Genomic DNA, 23938 nt, shown 5'->3' with positions numbered 1-23938 from the left:
GAAAGGGCAAGATTAGGGAACTACGGATGACAGGGGAAACTGCGAGATTAGCAAAGAGGAAAAATGAAGCATACATAAGGTCTAGGTGACCGAAAACAAATGAAGCTTTGAAGGAATAATTGGGAAAGTAGGACCAATCTGAAATGAGGAATTAAGAGGGCTAAAAGGAGTCATGAAATACCTTTAGCAAACAGGGTTAAGGAAAATCCCAAAGCCTTTTATTCATACATAAGGAGCAAGAGGGTAACTAGAGAAAGGGTTGGCTCACTCAAGAACAAAGGAGGGAAGTTTTGTGAGAAGTCAGAAAATGAGTGAGATTCTTAACGAGTACTTTGCATCAGTACTCACAGAGGAGAATGACATGACAGATGTTGAGGTTAGGGATAGATGTTGATTACTCAACGTCAAGTTGGTATAAGGAGGGGAGAAGTGTTGGATATTCTAAAAGGCATTATGGTGGACAAGCCCCCAGGTCCAGATGGGATCTATCCCAGGTTACTGAGGGAAGCGAGAGAGGAAATAGCCGGGGCCCTAACAGATAAATTTGCAGCATCCTTGAGCGCGGGTAAGGTCCTGGAGGAAGAAAGGTTGTTTAAGAAGGGTTGCAGGATAATCCAGGTAATTATAGACCGGTGTGCCTGATGTCAGTGGTAGTGAAGTTGCTGGAGAAGATATTGAGGGATAGGATGTATTCCCATTTGGAAGAAAATGGGCTTATCAGTGATAGGCAGCATGGTTTTGTGTAAGGAAGTTCATGTCTTAACAACTTAATAGAATTCTTTGAGGACATGACAAAGTTGATTGATGAGGGAAAGGCTGTAGATGTCATATACATGGACTTCAGTAAGGTGTTTGATAAGGTTCCCCATGGCAGGCTGAAGGGGCAAGTGAAATCACATGGGGTCCAGGGTGTAGTAGCTAGATGGATAAAAAACTGGCACGGGAGCAGGAACAGAGAGTTGTAGTGGAAGGGAGTTTCTCAAAATGGAGAACTGTGACCAGTGGTGCTCCACAGGGATCAGTGTTGAGACCAATGTTGTTTGTGATATATATAAATGATCTGGAGGGAGGTATAGATGCTCTGATTAACAAGTTTGCAGATGACACTAAGATTGATAGAGTAGCAGATAGTGAAGGGGACTGTCAGAGATTACAGCAGAATATAGAGTTGGGCAGAGAAATGGCAGATGGAGTTCGATCCAGGCAAATGTGAGGTGATGCATTTTGGAAGATCCAATTCAAGAGAGTGAACTATATGGTAAATGGAAAAGCCCTGGGGAAAACTGATGTCAAGAGAGATCTGGGTGTTCAAGTCCATTGTACCCTAAAGGTAGCAACGCAGGTCCATAGAGTGGTCAAGACGTATTGCAGGCTTTCATTCATCAGATGGGGTATTGAGTACAAGAATTGGCAGGTCATGTTACAGAGATAACAAAGTTTCTTTTCTGAACAAGGGTCTCGGCCCGAAACGTCAGCCTTCCTGCTCCTCTGATGCTGCTTGGCCTGCTGTGCTCACCCAGCTCTACGCTTTGTTATCTCAGATTCTCCAGTTCCTACTATCTATCGGTCATGTTACAGTTGTGAAGGAGTTTGGTTCGGCCACATTTGGAATACTGTGTACAGTTCTGGTCACCACATTACCAAAAGGATGTGGCTACTTTGGAGAGGGTGCAGAGCAGGTTCACCAGAATGTTGCCTGGTGTGGAGGGTGCTAGCTATGAAGAGAGGCTGAGTACATTAGGATTATTTACATTAGGAAGGCAGAGATTGAGGGGGGGCCTGATTGAGGTCTACAAAATCATGAGAGGTATAGACAGGGTGGATAGCAATAAACTTTATCCCATAGTGGGGACTCAATTGCTAGGGGTCACAATTTCAAGGTGGGAGGGGAAAAGTTTAAGGGAGATATGCGTGGAAAGTTGTTTACGCAGAGGGTGGAGGGTGCCCAGAACACATTGCTAGCGGAGATGGTAGATGCGGGCACGATCGGGTAATTTAAGATATATCTCGACAGAATCATGAATGGACAGGGAGCAGAGGGACAAAGGTCCTTGGAAAATAGGTGATAGGTTTAGATAGAGGATCTGGATTGGTGCAGGCTTAGAGGGCTGCAGGGCCTGTTCCTGTGCTGTAATTTTCTTTGTTCTTTGTTTTTTCTCTGATTTATACACAATTAGAGGTTTAGGGATGGTCAACATGGTTTTGTGGGAGGGAACTTATATCTTACAAACTTGATTGAGTTATTTGAGGAAGTATCCAAGAAGATTGATGAGCTTTTGACATGGTTCCATGTGGTAGACTAATTGGTAGAGTAAGATCACAAGGGATTCAAGGTGAACCTGATAGTTGGATACAAAATTGGCTGTACAGTAGGAGACAGAGAGTGATGGTGGAGCATTGTATTTTTGCAGTGGAGGCCTGTTACAACAGGAACTGGTGCTGGGTCCACTTTTGTGTGTCATTTATATAAAATGGCCTAGATGAGAATACAGAAGGCATGGTTGCTAAGTTGCAGATAACACAAAATTGGAGGTATAGCGCACAGTGAGGAAGGTTATATAAGATTGCAAAAGAATCTTGATCAATTGTGGAAGTAGTCTGAGGATGGCAGATGGAGTTTAGTTTGGATAAATGTGTGGTATTGCATTTCAGTAAAACAAGCAAGTGCAGGACTTATACAATTAAAAGTAGAGCCTTGGGTAGTGTTGCAGAATAAAGACACCCAGGGGTTCAGGAATATAATTCTTTAAAGTTTGCATCAGATGTAGACTCTGTGAATGAGAAGGCATTTAACATACTTACCTTCATGGCTCAGACCTTTGAGTATAGGAGTTGGGACGTCATGTTGTGGATGTAAAGGATATTAGTGAGGCACCTTGTAGAGCACTGTGTCCAGTTCTGATCACCCTGTTATAGGGAGGATATTATTAAACAGGAGGCGGTTCAGAAGAGATTTGGCTGGATGTTACCAGTATGGAAGATTTGAGTTTTAAGGACAGGCTGGGACTGTTATTTTCAATGTACTGCAGGAGGCTAAAGAGTGACCTTACAGAAGTTTGTAAAATCCAGAGGGGTAGAGATTGGTGTCTTTTCCGTAAGATGGGAGATTTCAAGACTAGGGGGCATATTTTTAAGGGGAGAGGACAAGATCTTAAAAAGGCAATATTTTTACATAGAGAATGGTTCCTGTGTGGAATGAACTGCCTGGTGAAGGGGTGAATGTGGGTGCAGTTACAGTGTTTAAAAGGCTTTTAGGTAAGTACATGAATAAGAAGTAATTGAAGGGATATGGGCCAAGCGCAGGCAGGAGGGATTAGTTTAGTTTGAAATTATGATTGGCATGGACTGGTTGGACCATAAGGTCTAATTCCATACTGTACCACTATATGACTTTACAACTTTAAATCAATGCACCCCTGTTATTGACTTTGCTCCTTCCTATCCATTCTCTCCAGGCCCTTCATAATATTATGCATTTCAGTTCGCCTTCCTCTGATCTAAAGGAAACAATCCAAGCTTGTACAACCTTTTCTTTTAGCTCGCATTCTCCAGTCCATGCTGGGCCCCCTCAGATGAGAGGTCTTACTGCATGTCCCTGACATTGATGGCAAAGCTAGTTAGCAGCTTGTCCCCTTGCTTGACCAAATGGTGTGCCTTTGTTCTGCTCTGTTTCTTGCAATTCAGTTCTGATGAGTTCAAAGTGAAAGACATCACCTGTTTGCCTCCATTCAGAAATTTTCACCAATAAATCAGGTCAGAAATCAAATGGCATCAGAGATAATGGGAACTACAGATGCTGGAGAATCCAAGACAACAAAATGTGAGGCTGGATGAACATAGCAAGCCAAGCAGCATCTCAGGAGCACAAAAGCTGACGTTTCGGGCCTAGACCCTTCATCAGAGAGGGGGATGGGGTGAGGGTTCTGGAATAAATAGGGAGAGAGGGGGAGGCAGACCGAATATTGAGAGAAAAGAAGATAGGTGGAGAGGGTGTAGGTGGGGAGGTAGGGAGGGGATAGGTCAGTCCAGGGAAGACGGACAGGTCAAGGAGGTGGGATGAGGTTAGTAGGTAGATGGGGGTGTGGCTTGGGGTGGGAAGAAGGGATGGGTGAGAGGAAGAACAGGTTAGGGAGGCGGAGACAGCTTGGACTGGTTTTGGGATGCAGTGGGTGGAGTGGAGGAGCTCGAACAGTTCATCCACTTCACCAACACCTTCCACCCCAACCTTTAGTTCACCTGGGCCATCTCCAGCACATCCCTCACCTTCCTGGACCTCTCAGTCTCCATCTCAGGCAACCAGCTTGTAACTGATGTCCATTTCAAGCCCACCGACTCCCACAGCTACCTAGAATACACCTCCTCCCACCCACCCTCCTGCAAAAATTCCATCCCCTATTCCCAATTCCTCCACCTCCGCCGCATCTGCTCCCACGACAAGACATTCCACTCCCGCACATCCCAGATGTCCAAATTCTTCAAGGACCGCAACTTTCCCCCCACAGTGATCGAGAACGCCCTCGACCGCGTCTCCCGTATTTCCCGCAACACGTCTCTCACAGCCCGCCCCCGCCACAACCGCCAAAAGAGGATCCCCCTCGTTCTCACACACCACCCCACCAAACTCCGGATACAATGCATCATCCTCCGACACTTCCGCCATCTACAATCCGACCCCACCACCCAAGACATTTTTCCATCCCCACCCCTGTCTGCTTTCTGGAGAGACCACTCTCTCCGTGACTCCCTTGTTCGCTCCACACTGCCCTCCAACCCCACCGCACCCGGCACCTTCCCTGCAACTGCAGGAAATGCTACACTTGCCCCCACACCTCCCCCCTCACCCCTATCCCAGGCCCCAAGATGACATTCCACATTAAGCAGAGGTTCACCTGCACATCTGCCAATGTGGTATACTGCATCCACTGTGCCCGGTGTGGCTTCCTCTACATTGGGGAAACCAAGCGGAGGCTCGGAGACCGCTTTGCAGAACACCTCCGCTCAGTTCGCACCAAACAACTGCACCTCCCAGTCGCAAACCATTTCCACTCCCCCTCCCATTCTTTAGATGACATGTCCATCATGGGCCTCCTGCAGTGCCACAATGATGCCACCCGAAGGTTGCAGGAACAGCAACTCGTATTCCGCCTGGGAACCCTGCAGCCCAATGGTATCAATGTGGACTTCACCAGTTTCAAAATCTCCCCTTCCCCTACTGCATCCCTAAACCAGCCCAGTTCGTCCCCTCCCCCCACTGCACCACACAACCAGCCCAGCTCCTCCACTCCACCCACTGCACCCCAAAACCAGTCCAACCTGTCTCTGCCTCCCTAACCTGTTCTTCCTCTCACCCATCCCTTCCTCCCACCCCAAGCCGCACCCCCATCTACCTACCAACCTCATCCCACCTCCTTGACCTGTCCATCTTCCCTGGACTGACCTATCCCCTCCCCACCTCCCCACCCATACTCTCTCCACCTATCTTCTTTTCTCTCCATCTTCGGTCCGCCTCCCCCTCTCTCCCTATTTATTCCAGAACCCTCACCCCATCCCCCTCTCTGATGAAGGGTCCAGGCTCGAAACGTCAGCTTTTGTGCTCCTGAGATGCTGCTTGGCCTGCTGTGTTCATCCAGCCTCACATTTTGTTGTCTTAGAAATCAAATGGCACCAGGTTATAGTCCAAAAGGTTTAATTGAAATCGCCAGCTTTCAGACTGCGAAGGAGCGGCTCTCTGAAAGCTTGTGATTTCAAATAAACCTGTTGGACTGTCACTGGTGTCGTGAGACTTCTGGCTTTGTCCACCCCAGTCCCACACTGGTACCTCCATATTATCACTAATAAATCCAACAGCCAATTTAAAATAGACTTCTTTACCCAGAGATTGATTAGAATGTGGAATTTGCCACCATAGGAAGTAGTTGCAATGAATTATAACAGTATGTTTTACACAAGTTTGATAAATTCATGAAGAAAGATAATAGAACAAAATGCTGATGGGATGAGATGAATGGGCAAGGGTGGTAGCGGCTTGTGTAGGGCATTTGCATTAGTATAGATCAGTTCATAGTTTTCATTGCAGAAGTGATGACAATATTCACTACAAAGCTTGAGGAAGGATAAGCAGACCATATACAATGAAGCCAATTCGTCAACAGTTGTTATATTACAGAGAAAAATTATGGCTTGATGTTCTTCATGAATCCAAACAGCTCAAAGAGGAGTATTTCCATTACAGCAAGTAACTAGAGCTGCTCTGTCAACAGATGTTCAATAGGTCAATCCATATATCTTCCTCCCTCGTGCCTTACTTGGATTCAAATTCTCCTCCGGCCTGTTACTACCATGAATGAACTCCACGCTCCTGCATACAATTGCATTTATGGAGTTTGCCATTGTCTAGCACTATCCAACATTTTGAGTACAGAAGATGGCCATTGTTTAAAATTTAAGTATCACCAAACTAGTAAGTACTGCGCAGCTGGGGTGTAAAAACATGTCACTGATGTGATTTAGCAAACCAGCTATTCCATGAGGTTCTGGTGACAATGCAACTGTACCAGATCTTTCAATTTGATGAACATGACCTGCTTTATGTTATTAACTGATTGACGTGGCACAATTCTCATTTATCAAAAAGCCGGAGCAAATATTAATAATCAACACCTACCATTCAGGATTGTCAGGGCAACACGTTGAAAAATGTTACGTTCATTCTACTACTTCATGAATATCAGAGAAAACATGGAATTTAAAAACATAGATCAGGCCAGGCAACAAGGAAATATCAAATCTAATCACACATTCCAACTCTTAGTCCATACCCATGTCACCACCATACCTGTGTATGCAAACACTTAAATTCCATAACGGCGCTCATTTACATTTCCTAGAATTGTCACAGATTCATTCACAGCAACCCTGGAAAATGAAGGTAAATATTCAAGCTTTGTGCATCCTTCCATTACTCAAGAGGCTGGGCAGCTTCTGGATTTTCATTACTTTCTCCGTGGCACAACCTTAACCAATCAGAGTCAACTTGTCAAGCGTCCTTTCCTAGTTTAGTATAACATTTTTAGATCATCTACAACTTTGCCCTGGCCTCAGCAAAAGAGTCTTTTTCAGCAATACCAGAGTTCTGTTCTATTCAGTAATGTGGGAATGCTACTGAGAGAGTAATCCAGAAGCCTGACACTGTTTAAAACAAAACTTTTTGTTTAACACAGTGTCAGGCCTCTGGATTACTCTTTAACTCTAAGTAAACAAACATTACTCTAAACGAATAAACTTTTTTTTAAACCAGAAATGGGCTAATTTATCAATTCTGGCAAGTTTCATGGAGGATTTCTCTCTGCAAAGCTAAGGAAGTTTTTATGCTTATCTTCCTAAACTCATCTGATTACCAATGACCATGCCCCTATGGTATGCACTCACCCTCCTCCTGTATTCTCTCACTTGCCGCAGGTGGAGGTATCAGTGACATGGAGGGCCTCCCAGGATTCTTGGTGCTGACGCTGCCTTTAAAGGCCAGCTGCAAGCCTAATCAAATGCTGGCAGTGCATAGCTGCACAGTTCCAGTCAATTGCCCCAGACAACTTGGACGGAGGGAGATTGGCAACCTGCTTTACCAATGGGAATCTGGAGGTCTTGGTGGGTGGAAGGGGTGAATATGCTTACTGCCTATGGACCGTGCCATGAGATGATTTGATTTGATTTATTATTGTCAGGTGTACCGAATAGAGTGAAAAGTATTGTATTCTGTGCTGCCCAGGCAAATCTCACCTTGCACAAGACAAGAGGGTAATAGAACTGAATGCAAAATATAGTGTTACAGTTGCACAGAAAGTGCAGAGGTAGATCAGCTGTAGTATATATGATGTTATTGATGATTGATCAGTGTCTAAGATGGGGGACTGGAGAAGTGAGAGGGTGATCCGAAGTTTCCAGGTCACTGTTCCAACTTTAATGTCAGGAGGCGTTGCTGACTAGTTTCTATCCAATAGGTTGGAGAATGGGAAACTACACATCAATGAAGCCAGTTAATGCAATAACAAGAATGTAAATGCATTCAAATAGGCCTCCTGACACTCATTGACAAGGATCTCATCTTATTGTTCAATACTTGATTGGAATGTGGGAATTTTCGTTCCCGGTGTCAAGGATCTCCTTACAGTTGATCTCACATTACCTTCCTAATTTTCTTCGCAGTTCCCACATCACTCAGTGGTGGGAACATTCCAGTCCTAGGGTTGTCCCTTGGGATTTGGGTTCAAATCCCACCAGTGCAACAGGTGAAATATAAAATTCATTAATAAATCTGGAACTCAAAAATCTAGTCTCAGAAATAAATAGCACATATGAATGATTTGGATGAAAATATTGGTGATCTGATTACTAAGTTTACAGATGCCAAGTGTGAGGTGAATGCAGGACAAAAGTACACAGTGAATAGCTGGATCTTTAAGAACATTAATATACAGAAGGATCTTGGGGTGCGAGTGCATTGCTCCCTGAAATTGGTAACGCTCGTGGATAAGATGGTAAAGAAGACATATCGGCATGCTTACCTTCATCAGACAGGACACTGTGTATAAAAGTTGGTAATCATTTTGCAGCTATATAAAACTTCAGTCAGGCCATACCTGGAGTACCATATGCAGTTCTGATTGCCACACTATAGGAAAGATGTTGCCAGGAAGAGAGAGCATTAACTATAAGGAGTGGTTGGACGTACTTCGACTGGAGGCTGAGGGGACATCTGACAGAATTATATAAAATTGAGGGTCATGGAAAGAGTAGATAGTCACAGTCTCTTTCCCAAGGTGGAAGTGTCAAATATGAGGGCTAAGGGTTCATATATGTCTGGACTATTGCAACCCACATGTGTACACAGTCAAAGAACATAGAAGCTAATGTAGATTACAGTGCACAGCAAGATTTATTTGGCTGCATTAAACTTCAGTAATAAAAATGGTTAAAAGGAAGTTCACTGGTCGCAGCTTGCTATCTGCTCTGACCATAGATCGAAAGATTTTGCTATCAGCTGAGGCCAGTTCAAAGCTGGAGCTGACGTTCTCTTCCTGTCTGAAAACACTGTTGTGAAAATGGCATCTTTGTTTAAATGTTCTGTCCCCTATGGCAATAGAGACACAATCAAAATTAGCCAAGGGAGCATCACTTTTAGGAAAGGACCAGTGAGAGCTGGGTTAGGCTTTAGGTTAGAGCTAAGAGCTGCTTTCTCTGCTCTGAGTCTAGTTATTCCATTTCTTCAGCAAGGACATGCTTTAGAACACACAAAGCTTGCCTGATCACATAGAAGTAAAATACTGTGGATGCTGGAAATCTGAAATAAAAACAGAAGGTGCTGGGGCATCTTAACAGGACTGGTCACACCTGTGGAGAGAAAAATCGAGTTAACATTTCAAGTCAATATGACTCTTACTGGAGTTGAAATTTTAACTCTGCTTCTCTTTTCTCGGTTACCATCAGACCTGCTGAGTTTCTCCAGAACTTTCCATTTTCATTGCCTGGTCATATGACTTCTCTCTCTACTGTTGGGGAAGGGAGGAGTCTCACAGCAGATATGAGATAAACCTTTAACAGATTTATTGTGATATCATATCATGGCATGTGATTTAATTATATTGGTGGAGTTTAAACTAGATGAAAGTAAGGTGTTGCACTTTGGAAAGGCATATCAGAGCATGACTTTTACACTTAATGGTAAGGTCCTGGGGAGTGTTGCTGAACAAAGAAACATAAGAACTACAAGAACCAGGAGCAGGAGTAGGTTATCTGGCATTTCAAGCCTGCTCCACAATTCAATAAGATCATGGCTGACCTGTTCATGGCCTCAGCTCTATTGATCCACCATAATCCTTAATTTTTCACAATTCATGAAGTTATCTATCTTCACTTTAAAAACATTCAATAAGGAAACCTCAACTACTTCACTGGGGAGGGGATTCCACAGACTCACAGCCCTTTGGGTGAAGAAGTTCTTCCTCAATTCAGCCCTAAATCTGCCCCTCCTAATTTTGAGGCCGTGCCCTCTTGTTCTAGTTTCACCACCAGTGGAAGCAACCTCCCCGCTTCTACCTTGTCTTTTCCCTTTGTAACTTTATATGTTTCTAGAAGATCTCCCCTCGTTCTTCTAAATTCTCTCCTCGTAAGCCAACTCCACAGTCAGCCTAGTGAATCTCCTCTGCACACCTTCCAGTGCTAATATATCCCTTCTCAAGTAAGGAGACCAAAACTGCTCACAATACTCCAGGTGTGGCCTCACCAGGACTCTATACAGCTGCAGCAAGGCTTCCCTGTTTTTAAACTCCATCCCTCGAGCAATGGCAGACAAAATTTCAGTTGCCTTTTTAATTACCTGCAGCACCTGCAATCCTACTTTTAGCGATTCATGCACAAGAACACCCAGGTCCCTTTCCACAGCAGCATGCTGCAATTTTTACCATTGAAATAATAGCCCGTTTTACTGTTATTCCTATCAAATGGATGAATTCACATTTATCAACATTGTATTCCATTTGCCAGACATTTGCCCACTCACTTGAACTATCAATAGTCCTCTGCAAACTTTCAGAGTCCTCTGCACACTTTGCTCTACCACTCATCTTAGTGTCATCTGCAAACTTTGACACGCTACATTTGGTCCCTAATTCCAATCAGCTGTGTAAATTATAAACAATTGCAGTCCCAACACTGATCCCTGAGGCAAGCCACTAGCTACCGATCGTCAACCAGAAAAGCACTCACTTATCCCCACTCTTTGCTTCCTGTTCTTTAACCAATCCTCTATCTATGCTAATACATTGTCTGAAACACCATGCACCTTTATCTAATGCAGCAGCCTTATGTGCGGAACCTTGTCAAGTGTTTTTGGAAATCTAAATACACCACATCTACGGGGCCCCATTATCTACCACACACAATGTCTTCACAGAATTCCAGTAAATTAGTTAAACATGACCTGCCCTTCATGAACCACTGCCCAATAGGATCATTCCTATCTAGGTATCTTGTTATTTCTTCCTTGATGATAGATTCAAGCATTTTCCCCACTACTGAAATTAAGCTAACCAGCCCATAATTCTCCATCTTTAATTGAATTCCTTTGTTGAATGATGGCACATTTACTATTTCTCCTGCCATCTCTTTTAGTAACTTTGGATACATTCCATCGGGGCCAGGAGACTTGTCTAACTTTAGCTCCATTGGCTTGCCCAACACTACCGCTTTCATGATAATGATTGTTTCTAGGTTCTCACCTACCTTCGTCTCCTTGTCATCAGTTAAGGGCATGTTATTTGTGTCCTCCACTGTAAAGACTGACACAGAATACCTGTTCAGTGCCTCAGCTATTTCCTCATTTCCCATTATTAAATCCCCTTTCTCACTGTCTATAGAACCAATGTTTACTATGAGCATGCTTTTTATTTTTATATATTTGTAGAAACTTTTCCCATGTGACTTTATATTCTGAGCTAGCTTACTCTCATAATCTATCTTGCTTTTCTTTGTTACTTTTTTGTGGCTTTAATATTTTCCAAATCTTCTAGTTTTCCAATGGAATTTGCCACTATATATGAATTATATTTCAATATTATAGTCTCCTTTATTTCCTTCTACATGTAGCTGATTACCCCTTTCCCTACAGCCCTTCCTTTTCACTGGTATATATTTTTGCTGAGCACTTTGAAAAATTGTTTTGAAAGTCTTACAGTGTTCATCAACTGTCTCAGCATTAAGCCTTTGCTTCCAGTCTACTTTAACCAACTCCTCCTTCATCCTATTGTAGTCATCTTTGTTTAAGCACAGGACCCTGATGTTGGATTTTACCTTCTCACTTTCCATATGTATCCTAAATTCAACCATACTGTGATCACCCTCTCCTGTGATCGCTCTCTCCAAGAGGATCCCTAACAATGAGATCATTAATTATTCTTGCTTCATTACACAGGACCTGATTTAGGATAGCTTTCTCCCTCTTCGGTTCCATCACATACTGGTCAGGAAAACTATTGAGGATGCATTCAATGAACTCCTCCTCAACACTGCCTTGACTGACCTGATTTGACCCTGCGCAATGTTAACCCGTTGCTTTTTTTTTCTATTTACCATTACACTTCCTGAAGTCTACCCCTTCCCTTCAACACCCTAATTCACTAGTCGAAAGTTCTAGAGACCTGCCTATTTATCCTTTTCGCTAGAACACTGATTCCTGCTCAATTCAGGCAGTGACTATCCCAATGATGCAGATCCCTTCTGCACTAATACTTATGCCAATGCCCCATGAAAGGCAACCTCTCTTTCCCACACCACTGCTTTATCCATGTGTTTACTTCCCTAATATTCTTATCCCTAAGCGAATTTGCACATGGCTCAGGTAGTAATCTGGAGATTATAACCTTTGATGACTTGCTCCTTAATTTTGTTCCTAGAGTTTGTTAACCTCCAATAGGTCTGCCTTCTTAGCCTTGCCTATGTTGTTTATCCCAGTACAGAAAACAACAACTGGGTCTTCGCCCTCCATCTCCAATAGACTTTCAAGCTGGTCAGAGATGTCCCTCACCCTGGCACCAGGCAGGCAACACACCATGTGGGACTCTTGATCTACTTACAAAGGATACTCTCAACCCCCTAATTACTGAGACCCCTGCAACCACTACTTGACATTTTGCTTCCCCTTCTTGAATGGTGTCCCATGCCATGGTGCAGTGGCCAGTTGGCTCAACCTCCTGCAGCCCTTTTCCTCATCCACACTGGTAACAAGTACCTCATATCTGTTGGACAAGGTCAACAGCTGAGGCTCCCCTGTTCTTGACTGCAGAATCCCTCTACCTACCTCACTTGCAATCACTCCTGTCTGTCCCTAATCAATGACTGAATTTGAAGCACATAATCCACCAGGTGTGCTTGCCTCCTAAAACACAGTGACCAGGTACTTCTCCCCCTCCCAGACGTGCCACAGTGTTTGAAGCTCCAATTCCAGCTCATCAACTCTGAGCCGAAGTTCCTCGAGCAACCAGCACTTGCTGCAGATATGATCACTGCTGTTCGCAACAAGATCAGCCAGCTTCCACATCATACAGCTACAACACATCACCTGTCCAGCCATCTCTACTTGCAGCTACAATATGCCCTGAGCTCAGTTAGTTTCATACTAACTCTGACCTGCAGATTCTCCCTCCAACTGCTCCCTGCAGTCTAGGTCACAATCCCTGAGCTCAGTTAGTTTCATACTCACTCTGTGTTGCTGTAATGCCCTCCAATTGCTCCCTGTAGAACATAGGGTGCAGTTCCATAGTTCCTTGAAAGTAGAGGCACTGTTAAATGGGGTAGTGAAGAAAACATTTGGTATGCTTGCCTTTATTAGTCAATGCATTGAGTATAGGAGATGGGAGGTCATGTTGCAGCTGAGGTACCTGTGCTATTGTTAATCAAATAGCTTAGCTTGAGCCCAGACATGCAACTTCCCGTGGTGCAACTGTTTATGCAGACAGCACATGTTGTAATTAAGGTTCATTGAATTCTTTAACATGAAAGAAACTACGTTAGATCTGTGCATTCTTGGAGCTATATATTGCATTGTATCATTATCATGAGGATGATCACTGTAGAGAATCCAAATGGTGCTGTTGTCTGTATATTCCAAAAGACAGCTTGATTAATTCATAAAATGTGAGGCTGGATGAACACAGCAGGCCAAGCAGCATCTCAGGAGCACAAAAGCTGACGTTTCGGGCCTAGACCCTTCATCAGAGAGGGGGATGGGGGGAGGGAACTGGAATAAATAGGGAGAGAGGGGGAGGCGGACCGAAGATGGAGAGTAAAGAAGATAGGTGGAGAGGTAGGGAGGGGATAGGTCAGTCCAGGGAAGACGGACAGGTCAAGGAGGTGGGATGAGGTTAGTAGGTAGATGGGGGTGCGGCTTGGGGTGGGAGGAAGGGATGGGTGAGAGGAAGAACCGGTTAGGAAGGCAGAGACCGGTTGGACTGGTTTTGGGATGCAGTGGGTGGGGGGGAAGAGCTGGGCTGGTTGTGTGGTGCAGTGGTGGGAGGGGACGAACTGGGCTGGTTGAGGGATGCAGTAGGGGAAGGGGAGATTTTGAAACTGGTGAAGTCCACATTGATACCATATGGCTGCATGGTTCCCAGGCGGAATATGAGTTGCTGTTCCTGCAACCTTCGGGTGGCATCATTGTGGCAGTGCAGGAGGCCCATGATGGACATGTCATCAAGAGAATGGGAGGGGGAGTGGAAATGGTTTGCGACTGGGAGGTGCAGTTGTTTTTTGCGAACTGAGCGGAGGTGTTCTGCAAAGCGGTCCCCAAGCCTCCGCTTGGTTTCCCCAATGTAGAGGAAGCCGCACCGGGTACAGTGGATGCAGTATACCACATTGGTAGATGTGCAGGTGAACCTCTGCTTGATGTGGAATGTCATCTTGGGGCCTGGGATGGGGGTGAGAGAGGAGGTGTGGGGACAAGTGTAGCATTTCCTGCGGTTGCAGGGGAAGGTGCCGGGTGTGGTGGGGTTGGAGGGTATCAATGTGGACTTCACCAGTTTCAAAATCTCCCCTTCCCCTACTGCATCCCTCAACCAGCCCAGTTCGTCCCCTCCCCCCACTGCACCACACAACCAGCCCAGCTCTTCCCCCCCACCCACTGCATCCCAAAACCAGTCCAACCGGTCTCTGCCTCCCTAACCGGTTCTTCCTCTCACCCATCCCTTCCTCCCACCCCAAGCCGCACCCCCCGCTACCTACTAACCTCATCCCACCTCCTTGACCTGTCCGTCTTCCCTGGACTGACCTATCCCCTCCCTACCTCCCCACCTACACTCTCTCCACCTATCTTCTTTACTCTCCATCTTCGGTCCGCCTCCCCCTCTCTCCCTATTTATTCCAGTTCCCTCCCCCCATCCCCCTCTCTGATGAAGGGTCTAGGCCCGAAACGTCAGCTTTTGTGCTCCTGAGATGCTGCTTGGCCTGCTGTGTTCATCCAGCCTCACATTTTATTATCTTGGAATCTCCAGCATCTGCAGTCCCCATTATCTTTGATTAATTCATGTCTGATTTGCCATGATCTCATCATTCGTGTTGACTTAATGTCCTATTTATCAACAGTTGAATCTTGGGCATTTATCTTGAAACCTTGTTAATGACAAAGAAGGGGAATCTTTCATATTGCTCAGGGTTTGATTTCTCTGGTGGGCCTCTGCAAACCCAGAGGCAGATGTGGAATGTAGACTGCACAGTAATGTAAATGGAGGTAGCTGTCTTAAATGTTGTTGTTTCAGTTGTATCACTGTGTGAGGGTTTGAAATGAAAAGCACCGTATGCAGCACCCACGATAATGATGTCATCTAGACTTGTGGGAGAACAGACCAGGATCTTGGAGAAGATCCAGCTCATAGTCTCCATAACAATGTCTATTATACCCACTGTAAACTGTAACTGTTGCGTCTCAAAGGTATATGGACAAATTGACTGTAAGACGCACATCTGTCATGCGAATATAACTTGTAACTAGTTGATACCATGAAACAAACTACTTCTCAGGATGGGTCACTGGACCCTAAATGTTAAGTCTGGTTTCTCCTCCACAGATGCTGCCAGACCTGCTGAGCTTTTCCAGCAACTTTGTTTTTGTTCCTGATTTACAGCATCCGCAGTTCTTTTGGTTTTTACAAACTACTTCTTGTCTAGTTAAACTGCTGATTCAATTTTACTCAACCACAATTGAGCAAACACACCCTGTGCATTCCTACAGTTAAAGCAGATTGTGGCAGTAGAGCAGCCTCATGGGGAGCTGGAAACCAGGTTTAAAATCACAGAAGCCCTACCGTGCAGGCAGAGGTCATTTGGCCCATCAAGTCTGAACCAATCCTCTGGAGAGCATACCATCCAGACTCTATCCTAGTAAACCAACATTTTTACCGTGGCCAATCCACCTAACTTGTATGTCTTTGGTCTGTGGGGGGGAACTGAAACACTCGGGGGAAACTCCTGCAGCCACAGGGAGAACGTGCAAACTCCGCACAGACAGGGACCTGAGGGTGGAATCGAACCTGTGTCGTTGGCATTGTGAAGCACAGTGAGTCACCATTTAGTTGCACCTTCAACAATTTCCAGTCATCTTCTTCAGCTGGTTGTTTTAAAAGTTTGTTCTTACAAGTTCAAGTTCCCAATCAGTGGATTCAAAATCACTGTTTGATATATGCACTTTTTCATGACAGTTCAACTGAGCAGTTGCCTACAAATTCATAAGGTGTCAAGAGACATTGCAGGAAGCAGTGGTCAGAAAGTCGAGCAGCAGCTGAGGTTCATAATTAATCCGAGGCCTGTGCTCTCATCCTCTTTCACGCATTCCTCCTCTCCCTCCAGTGAAACCTTATATTTTCCAGTCAAATATCAAGCTCTTAAGGCATCCCTTCTGTATTGCCGATCTGTGTGAATTTGAGAAATCTATTCACTTCATGGAAGAATGCCCTTTGTTGGTCGTTGAATGTGATATTGATGAATCAATGTGTTCTGGGAAATAGAAGTTATTCTTGCTCTTGAGAAAATTGAGCAGTTGGCATTACATATTTTTGACGTGAATGACTGATAACAATCTCAACACTATAAAATAGCACAGTGAAAAGCATTTGTTATTTAAAAGGAACATAGAATTGATGTGAACAAAAATAAAGTTGCTGGAAAAGCAGCAGGTCTGGCAGCATCTGTGAAGAAAAAAAATCAGAGTTAACGTTTTGGGTATGGAATTTAATTCTGAGGAAGGGTCACCGGACCCAAAAAATTAACACTGTTTTTTTCCCTTCACAGATGCTACCAGACCTGCTAACCTTTTCCAGCAACTTCTGTTTTTGCTCCTGATTTACAGCATCTGCAGTTTTTTTTTTGGTTTTTATGTAGAATTGTTGTGTATGTCTTAGCATCACCCTGGCAGCCTGACATTGTCAATATGAGTAACCAAAAAGAAAACAAACACAAAAAATACACTAATATGAAACGGAAAAAATGCAGATGCTAGGAATCTGAAACAAAAATTGAAATTGCTGGAGAAAATCAGCACGTCTGGCGGCATCCGTGAAAAAAGAAATAGAGTTAATGTTTTGAAGCAAGTGACCCTTCATCAGAACTGGACTCAAAACGTTGACTTTGTTTTCTCTCCACAGATACTGCCAGACCTGCTAAGTCTCTTCAACAATTGCAGGTCATTTTCCTAGTCAAATGTTAAAATATACAAAGAACGGTGGATGCTGGAAACCTGAAACAAGAACAGAAATTTCTGGAGAAACTCAGCAGGTCTGGCAGTATCTGTGGAGGGAAATCAAAGTCAACATTTCGAGTCTATTTCCAATGAAGGGTCACCAGACTTGGAACGTTAACGCTGTTTCTCTCTCCACAGATCCTGCTAGACCTACTGGGTTTCTCTAGCAATTTCCGTTTTTGGCTGAGAAAAAGGGGAGGCAATGGCCCAGTGGTACTAATGCCGCACTGTTAATCCAAATACCCAGTTATTGTTCTGGGGATTTGGGTTCAAATTCCTGCAAGAATTAAAGGTGCATTAAAAGTGCTATTTGAAATCGATAAAAGTCTGGATTTAAGAGTTTAATGACCACCATGAATCCATTGTCGATCATTGGGAAAAACCCATCTGGTTTACAAATGTCCTTGAGGGAAGGAAACTATCATCCTTACCTGGTCTGGCCTACATGTGACTCCAGACCCACGACAATGTGGCTAACTCTTAACTGTCCTCTGGGCAATTAGGGATGGCAATAAATGCTGGCTTGACCAGTGATGTCCACCTCCTACAAATGATTTTTTAAAAAAATGACTTACTTAAGCTGAGCACAGCTGATGCACTGGAATGAAGCCATGTCCAATATCATTTATGTACTTTCCCAAGTATTCATAACCTGCTGCAGTGGTGCTCCAATGTCCTATGATTAACCAAATCTCTGAAACTCTCATTTACAGTATATATACTAGAAGAGACTGTATTATGCCAGGGTGGTGCTCATAACTTTCACACCTTGGAATGTGGAATTTGGGATATTCTATTCTCGCCATAGCGACAGCGTACTTAGGACTTGCCACAGAATTAGAATTCTGATCCTTATTTTTAAACCCCTCAAAGGCCTTAGTTCTCCTCCCTTTCACTGGAACCGCCGTCCCCTAACCCAACCAGGCACATTCGCAATTCCCTTTGCTCCTTACTAGGTTGCTTACCTTCAGATATCTATTCCCTGAGATCCTGCCACATCTCTACCTGTTTCTTAAGATAGCCCTAAAAAAATGTAGCCTTTTTACCATCACCCTTAATACCTCCCTGTGGGGCTTGGGTGTTTAATTTTATTTTGGTAGTACTGCTGTGAAACACCCGGGGCGTTCAGTACATTAAAGGTGTTATGTAAATGCAGGTTATAGTTCGCTGGAAACCCTTGAGGAAATTTGGTCATGTTGTCTTTGATTTGGTGAATAATGTTGCTGGACTTTGAAAAAATATACATTTACTTCATGCTAATATTAGTAATCCAATGTCTCTCTCTCTCTCTCTCTCTCTCTCTCGTTCTTTCATTTACAATGGGACAGTGACTATGGATATGAGCGACACTCTGATGGAAGGTGCCTACCAGCTTTCTGGTACAATCCGTCTTTCGTGGCAGTGGAGTGTAGCATGGGGCAGAGCTACTTTAACAGCACAGGGTGAGTACACTGCTGTGGTACAGCTATGTTTGCAATTTCCTGATTACCTGTGAATTGTTAGACACTTAGAGATCATGGTCAGTTCATTCTGGCCTTTTCCTCAAACAGCAAGCTGAAAAGCTTCTTTCTTTCACCCTGCAATGTGGTTCATAACATTGCTCGATGTTTGATTAGGTCAGTGTGTTGATTTGAATTCTTGCTCTTGGGGCTATGTTTAAATGGTATTTGAATTCAGAGCCTCATGGATGACCTTTCACAAATTCCCAGCTTAGTCCTTAGACAGATTTCTTTTGCAGATGAAGTGCTACATCTCTACTGGGGTCAGGGGTGAGAGAGAAAAAAAAACATGTGCCACTCCTCCTGTGTTTCTTTTAGCCATTATGAATTAGCCAGAAGTTGGGATAGAAAAAAAAAACTGGAAAACAATCACAGAAAAGTGGCAAAATTGATATGGGAGAGCAGGGCTTCCTCGTTGTTCCTTTCAATGATTTTGCTGTTCTGTTGTGGGATTCAGATTCAGATTTCTGACCTGTCACATTGCCTTATCCAAGTGACAACTCTATACACACAGCCCTCACTTCGTTTGTTCCATTAAATTCTTGACGGAAACAAAGAAGTTTGCCACTGGGTAGATATGTTCTGCTTTTGTAGCAAATCACATGGTCAGGAAATGTTAGCTGTACAATCCCGGAACAGCAGGGGCTCTGTGAAACTAAATCAAACCCTTTACAAGGCTTGAAGCGCTGGTGGAAACCTGTTTATTAGTTCTGTGGGAAAGATTGAAGGGGCTGGGCACTGAAATTAGCAACACTGCAGGAGTCGGCTTTTCTATTCCCTACTAGCAGACGGCAGAAAACAAGACAAAGACAAATTGCTTGCAACTCTAGAAGGTTCATGTGTATTTACAGGAAATTAAGAAATACATATTATGATGAGAACAGGCAGATGGGTTTGAGCTCTGTATTTATGCTTTTATCTTTATCATGATTTGAAGTGGTGTTTTGCTTAAAATAAAGCCAGTAAGCCTTTGCAGAGAGAGCATTTACATTATCCCTTTTCAATTCCCAACACTTCTGTCTTCTTATTATTGTGCTGTTACTGCACAATCAGCATGGAACAGCATCAAGCTCTTGACACTGCTCTCTCCCGGTTGAAAGAAAAGTTCTTTCCCCTAAATTGAGATTTTCCATCTGCTTTCTTTGAGATCAGGAATTTGATCAGAAAGCTGATTTAAAAACAAAAAAACATCCACAAAGAGTAGCCAGCCAAGATTATGTTCACCTCAGGCTTCCAGCAGGATTGGGAATCAAACCAAATTATAAGCCTTGTTTTATTACTTCAATCACCCAGATTTCCACCATGGATTCAACATCAAGTCCTCAGCATGGTGTCTGAGTCAGCACATAAGGTCTCTCCAAAGAGACACCTCGGGTTGAATATCCTGGCTCAGCAGACAACTCCAGATACCTCTGTCAATCCCCGTTATCCCTAACTTGGATTAACTCTTTGGTTTCCAAAATGGAGAAGGTCTACAAAATTACACAGTAGTGCTCAGTACAGAAGCATGTCATTCAGCTCAAATAAAAGCAGAACTTGCTGGAAAAGCTCAGTGGGTCAGTAGCGAGAGAAAGTGGAGTTAACGTTTTGAGTCCAGTAAACCTTCTTCTGCACTCAGTCATTCAACTCAACTGGTCTATGCCATCCAACTTTCTTCCACACAACTAATAAACTTCAATTCTTTGTTTCGACATGTATTTACCTCACTTCCAATTAAAGTCCAACTCTCCTCCTCTACAACTCACTGGATGAATTATCTTTTATCCAGTTAATTTTTCAGGTAGCGAGTCACCACAATGTAGTTATTCATGTGCTGGGTATGCAAGATTACAATAAAGGACGGTAAATTCTGAAATTTGACTTTAACTCGATGTTTTTTCCATTTATACAGTTACAGAAAAGTTGGCTCTAACAATTGCACTGATGGGGTCAGAGATCAGTATGCTGCCAAGCAGCATCAGTGCTCTAGCCGGGCCCCACGGGGTTTACACCTCATCACCAGCAACGGCAGACTGGCCACTGACTCAGGACAGAACATCACCTTCATTGTGCATTTAGAGGAGGTGAGCTTTCTTATGGAATGTTGTATTGGCGAGCTTCAGCTATTTGCACGAGTGACAGAATTACAAAAGAAGATTGCATAACCTTAACAAACTGAAGCAGAAAGAGGAGGAGAAACTCACCAGGTCTGCAGAGAGAGAAACAGAGTTAATATTTCTGAGGAAAGATCACCTGACCTGAAACATTAGCTCCGTTTTCTCTCCACAGATGCTGCCGGACCTGCTGAGTTTTTTCCAGCACTCTCTCTTTTTGGTTGGCTTAGAGCTCCAGCATCTGCAGTGCTTTGTTTAAGTTTGGTATAAATTTAGGCTGAGGCCATTCAGAAGTGACGTCAGGAAGCATTTCATCAGAACAGCATAGTGAAAATTTGAAACTCTCTCTTCCAAAATAGCTGCTGAGGCTGAAGGCCAAATGGAAATGAATGAGATTTGTTAGTGTTTGTTAATAAGGGGTATCAAGGGTTATGGAGCTGAAATGGATAGATTGAGTGAAAGTACAAATTATCCATTACCTAATAGAATGGCAGAACATGTTTGAGGAGCTTGTTACCTTCTCATTTGTGATACTCTACGTCATTATCATTTGTCATTTAAAGTCAAGAACAAACCAGTTTGTATGTATAAAATGATGGTGGCCAGTTATTAGAAACAGCCCACCATATTAATCCACACAGAACTGATTAGCTACTGATAGCTTCATAGCTTAAAGAGCGCAGCATTTCAAGTAGGATGAAGGGTCTAGGCCCGAAACGTCAGCTTTTGTGCTCCTGAGATGCTGCTTGGCCTGCTGTGTTCATCCAGCTGCACACTTTGTTATCCAACATTTCAAGTAACATTTGTTCACAGGATTCCATCTCCTTTCCTAACATTTCATCACATCATTTATCACCCACCTTTTCTTTCTGCATGTGGAAATTTTAGTCATAGCTGGAACCTTCAAGCTCCCTGCCAAGGCACTCACCATGCTGACTTGGAAATAAATCATCATTCGTTGAATGTCGCTAGGTCAAAATCCTGGCATTCCCTCCCTAAGGGTATTGTGGGTTTACATGTGGAGCATGGACAGCAGCAGTTCAAGAAGGCAGTCCACCACCCCTTCTCAAGGTGCAATTAGTGACAGGCAATAAATGTTGGCCTAGCCAGAGATACCCACATCCCATGAGTGAATAAAATGAAGTTTTAAAATGACAAATAGAAAACATTGCTTTCTTTTAAAACAACTAGCCATTTCAGTTCCTTTAAATTTGTAATAATTCCAGCTGATGATACTCCCAGACAGATCTCAGAATAATGTCAGGCTTGGTGGATCATCATTTTTTTGTAATTTCATGTGGCAGTCCTTCAGTAAACCATAAACACAAGTGTGCAGATTTGCTTTTAACAATCAAACAGAAGTATATCACACAACAGAAAGGAAAATGAAATAAACCAGACCAAGCTATCTGCAAATTGCACAGATTAGAAGATTTCAGTCACCAGCAAAACCAAATTATACTTATTTCACAACACCTGAGCTTCGCAGTTAATCAAAATTAAATGTGTTCCTTCCCTATCAAAACTGTGGATGGACTTCACTGCTTCCTTTCAATTCCAGCCTTGTTAGATATGAAGCCTTTAGCTTTGCATCCCACACAGCTGAGATCCTTACCCTCATGTAATTTATTCCCTAACTGCTCGAGCAAGCTCTGCTTTTTTCCTGGGAAGTATGGCCCTTACATTTGACTTTAATCAGGTTTCCTTCGAATGGAACCGACATATTACCCATCTCTGAGTTTTCTAAGATAAATTCAATTCTTGATTATTCTAAACCCAAAACAATTGAGTATATTTCAGCATTTTCTCTTTCCTGTCCTAAGACCCCCACAATACAAAGAACCTTCCGTTAACTCTCCGGGAGGCTTTCTATCGACATATATGCTCTCTCGACATATATTGGTTTGCCAAGAATGTTAAATCTCTGAAAAAAAGTCCATTACCAATATAATATCATTTTAAAACCCAAATTTAAGATAACTCATAATCATGGAACCCTACAGTACAGAGGAGGCCCTTCATTCCATCAAATTTACACTGACAAAAAAAATTACACTAGTCGCACTTTCCAGCACATGGCTCATAACCCTGGATGTCCTAACACTTCAAGTGCTCATATAAGTACTTTTTAAAATGTTGTGACTCCCCTTTCAGGCAGTGCATTTCAAATGGCCACTATCCTGCGTGTGAAAAAACAGTTTTTCTCCTATCCTGTCCTCTCTAAACTTTCTACAATTTACTTTAAAATTCAGCCACTTGTTTTATTGACTGTTCAACTAAGGGGAACAGCTGCTTCTAGTTCACTCCATCCAAGCCTCACCATAATCTTGTACACCTCTGTCAGGTCTTCCCTCAGCCTTCTCTACTCCACAGAAAACAACCAGAGCCTATCCAGAAACAAAAGCAGAGTGTGCTGGAGAAACTCAGCAGGTCTGGCAGACAGAAATAGAGTTAACATTTCCAGCCCAATGACCCTTCTTCAGAACTGTTCTTGAGAAACTATCCAGCCTCTCCTTGCAGCAAAACTGCTCCACCCCAAGCAACATCCTGGTGAACTTCATCTGTACCCCCTGTCGTGCAATTATATCCTTCCCATTAAATGATGCCTTTCATTACAAGTGCTTCACCTCAAATAGTTTTCTTTTTCTCGATAGAATTTAAATATGCCTGATCTTCTGTTGTGTTGATGAAGCCATCACTCACATGGGAATGGAAGACCAACGCTTATTTTGATGGCTTCCCATTTGATTGCAATCTTTGCCACTGGAAGGGCATGGCATGGAGGTGCCAGTATTAGACTGGGGAGGGGAAAGTCAGGGGTCACACAACTCCAGGTTATAGATGCTGCTTGGCCTGCTGTGTTCATCCAGCCTCACATTTTATTATCCAGGTTATAGTCCAACAGGTTTGTTTGAAATCACAAGCTTTCAAGCACTGCCCATACGTCGGGTGAAGTGATGAAGGGTCTGCGACCCGAAAGCTGGTGACTTTAAACAAATCTGTTGGACTATAACCTGGTGCCACGTGACCCTGGACATTGAGGAAGGATGATTGATCTTTAAGAGAAG

The 23938-nt window shown here is 43.5% G+C and overlaps 1 protein-coding gene across 2 annotated transcripts in view; it reads left to right on the top strand.

Moving 5' to 3' along the window:
- Window positions 1-23938, top strand: part of LOC125462076 (VPS10 domain-containing receptor SorCS1-like) — a 1248383-nt gene that overhangs the window by 1098269 nt on the left and 126176 nt on the right. For both annotated transcript variants that reach the window (XM_059652946.1, XM_048551586.2), the window contains exons 17-18: window positions 18607-18720; window positions 20669-20840. In XM_059652946.1, coding sequence (XP_059508929.1) covers window positions 18607-18720; window positions 20669-20840 — 286 coding nt within the window. The remainder of the gene's footprint in view (window positions 1-18606; window positions 18721-20668; window positions 20841-23938) is intronic.

This window comes from Stegostoma tigrinum, chromosome 20 (genome assembly GCF_030684315.1).
Source record: "Stegostoma tigrinum isolate sSteTig4 chromosome 20, sSteTig4.hap1, whole genome shotgun sequence".
Classification (NCBI taxonomy): Eukaryota; Metazoa; Chordata; class Chondrichthyes; order Orectolobiformes; family Stegostomatidae; genus Stegostoma; species Stegostoma tigrinum.
Note: the sequence above shows the minus strand (reverse complement) of the source record. Positions and strands in the feature narration are given on the sequence as shown.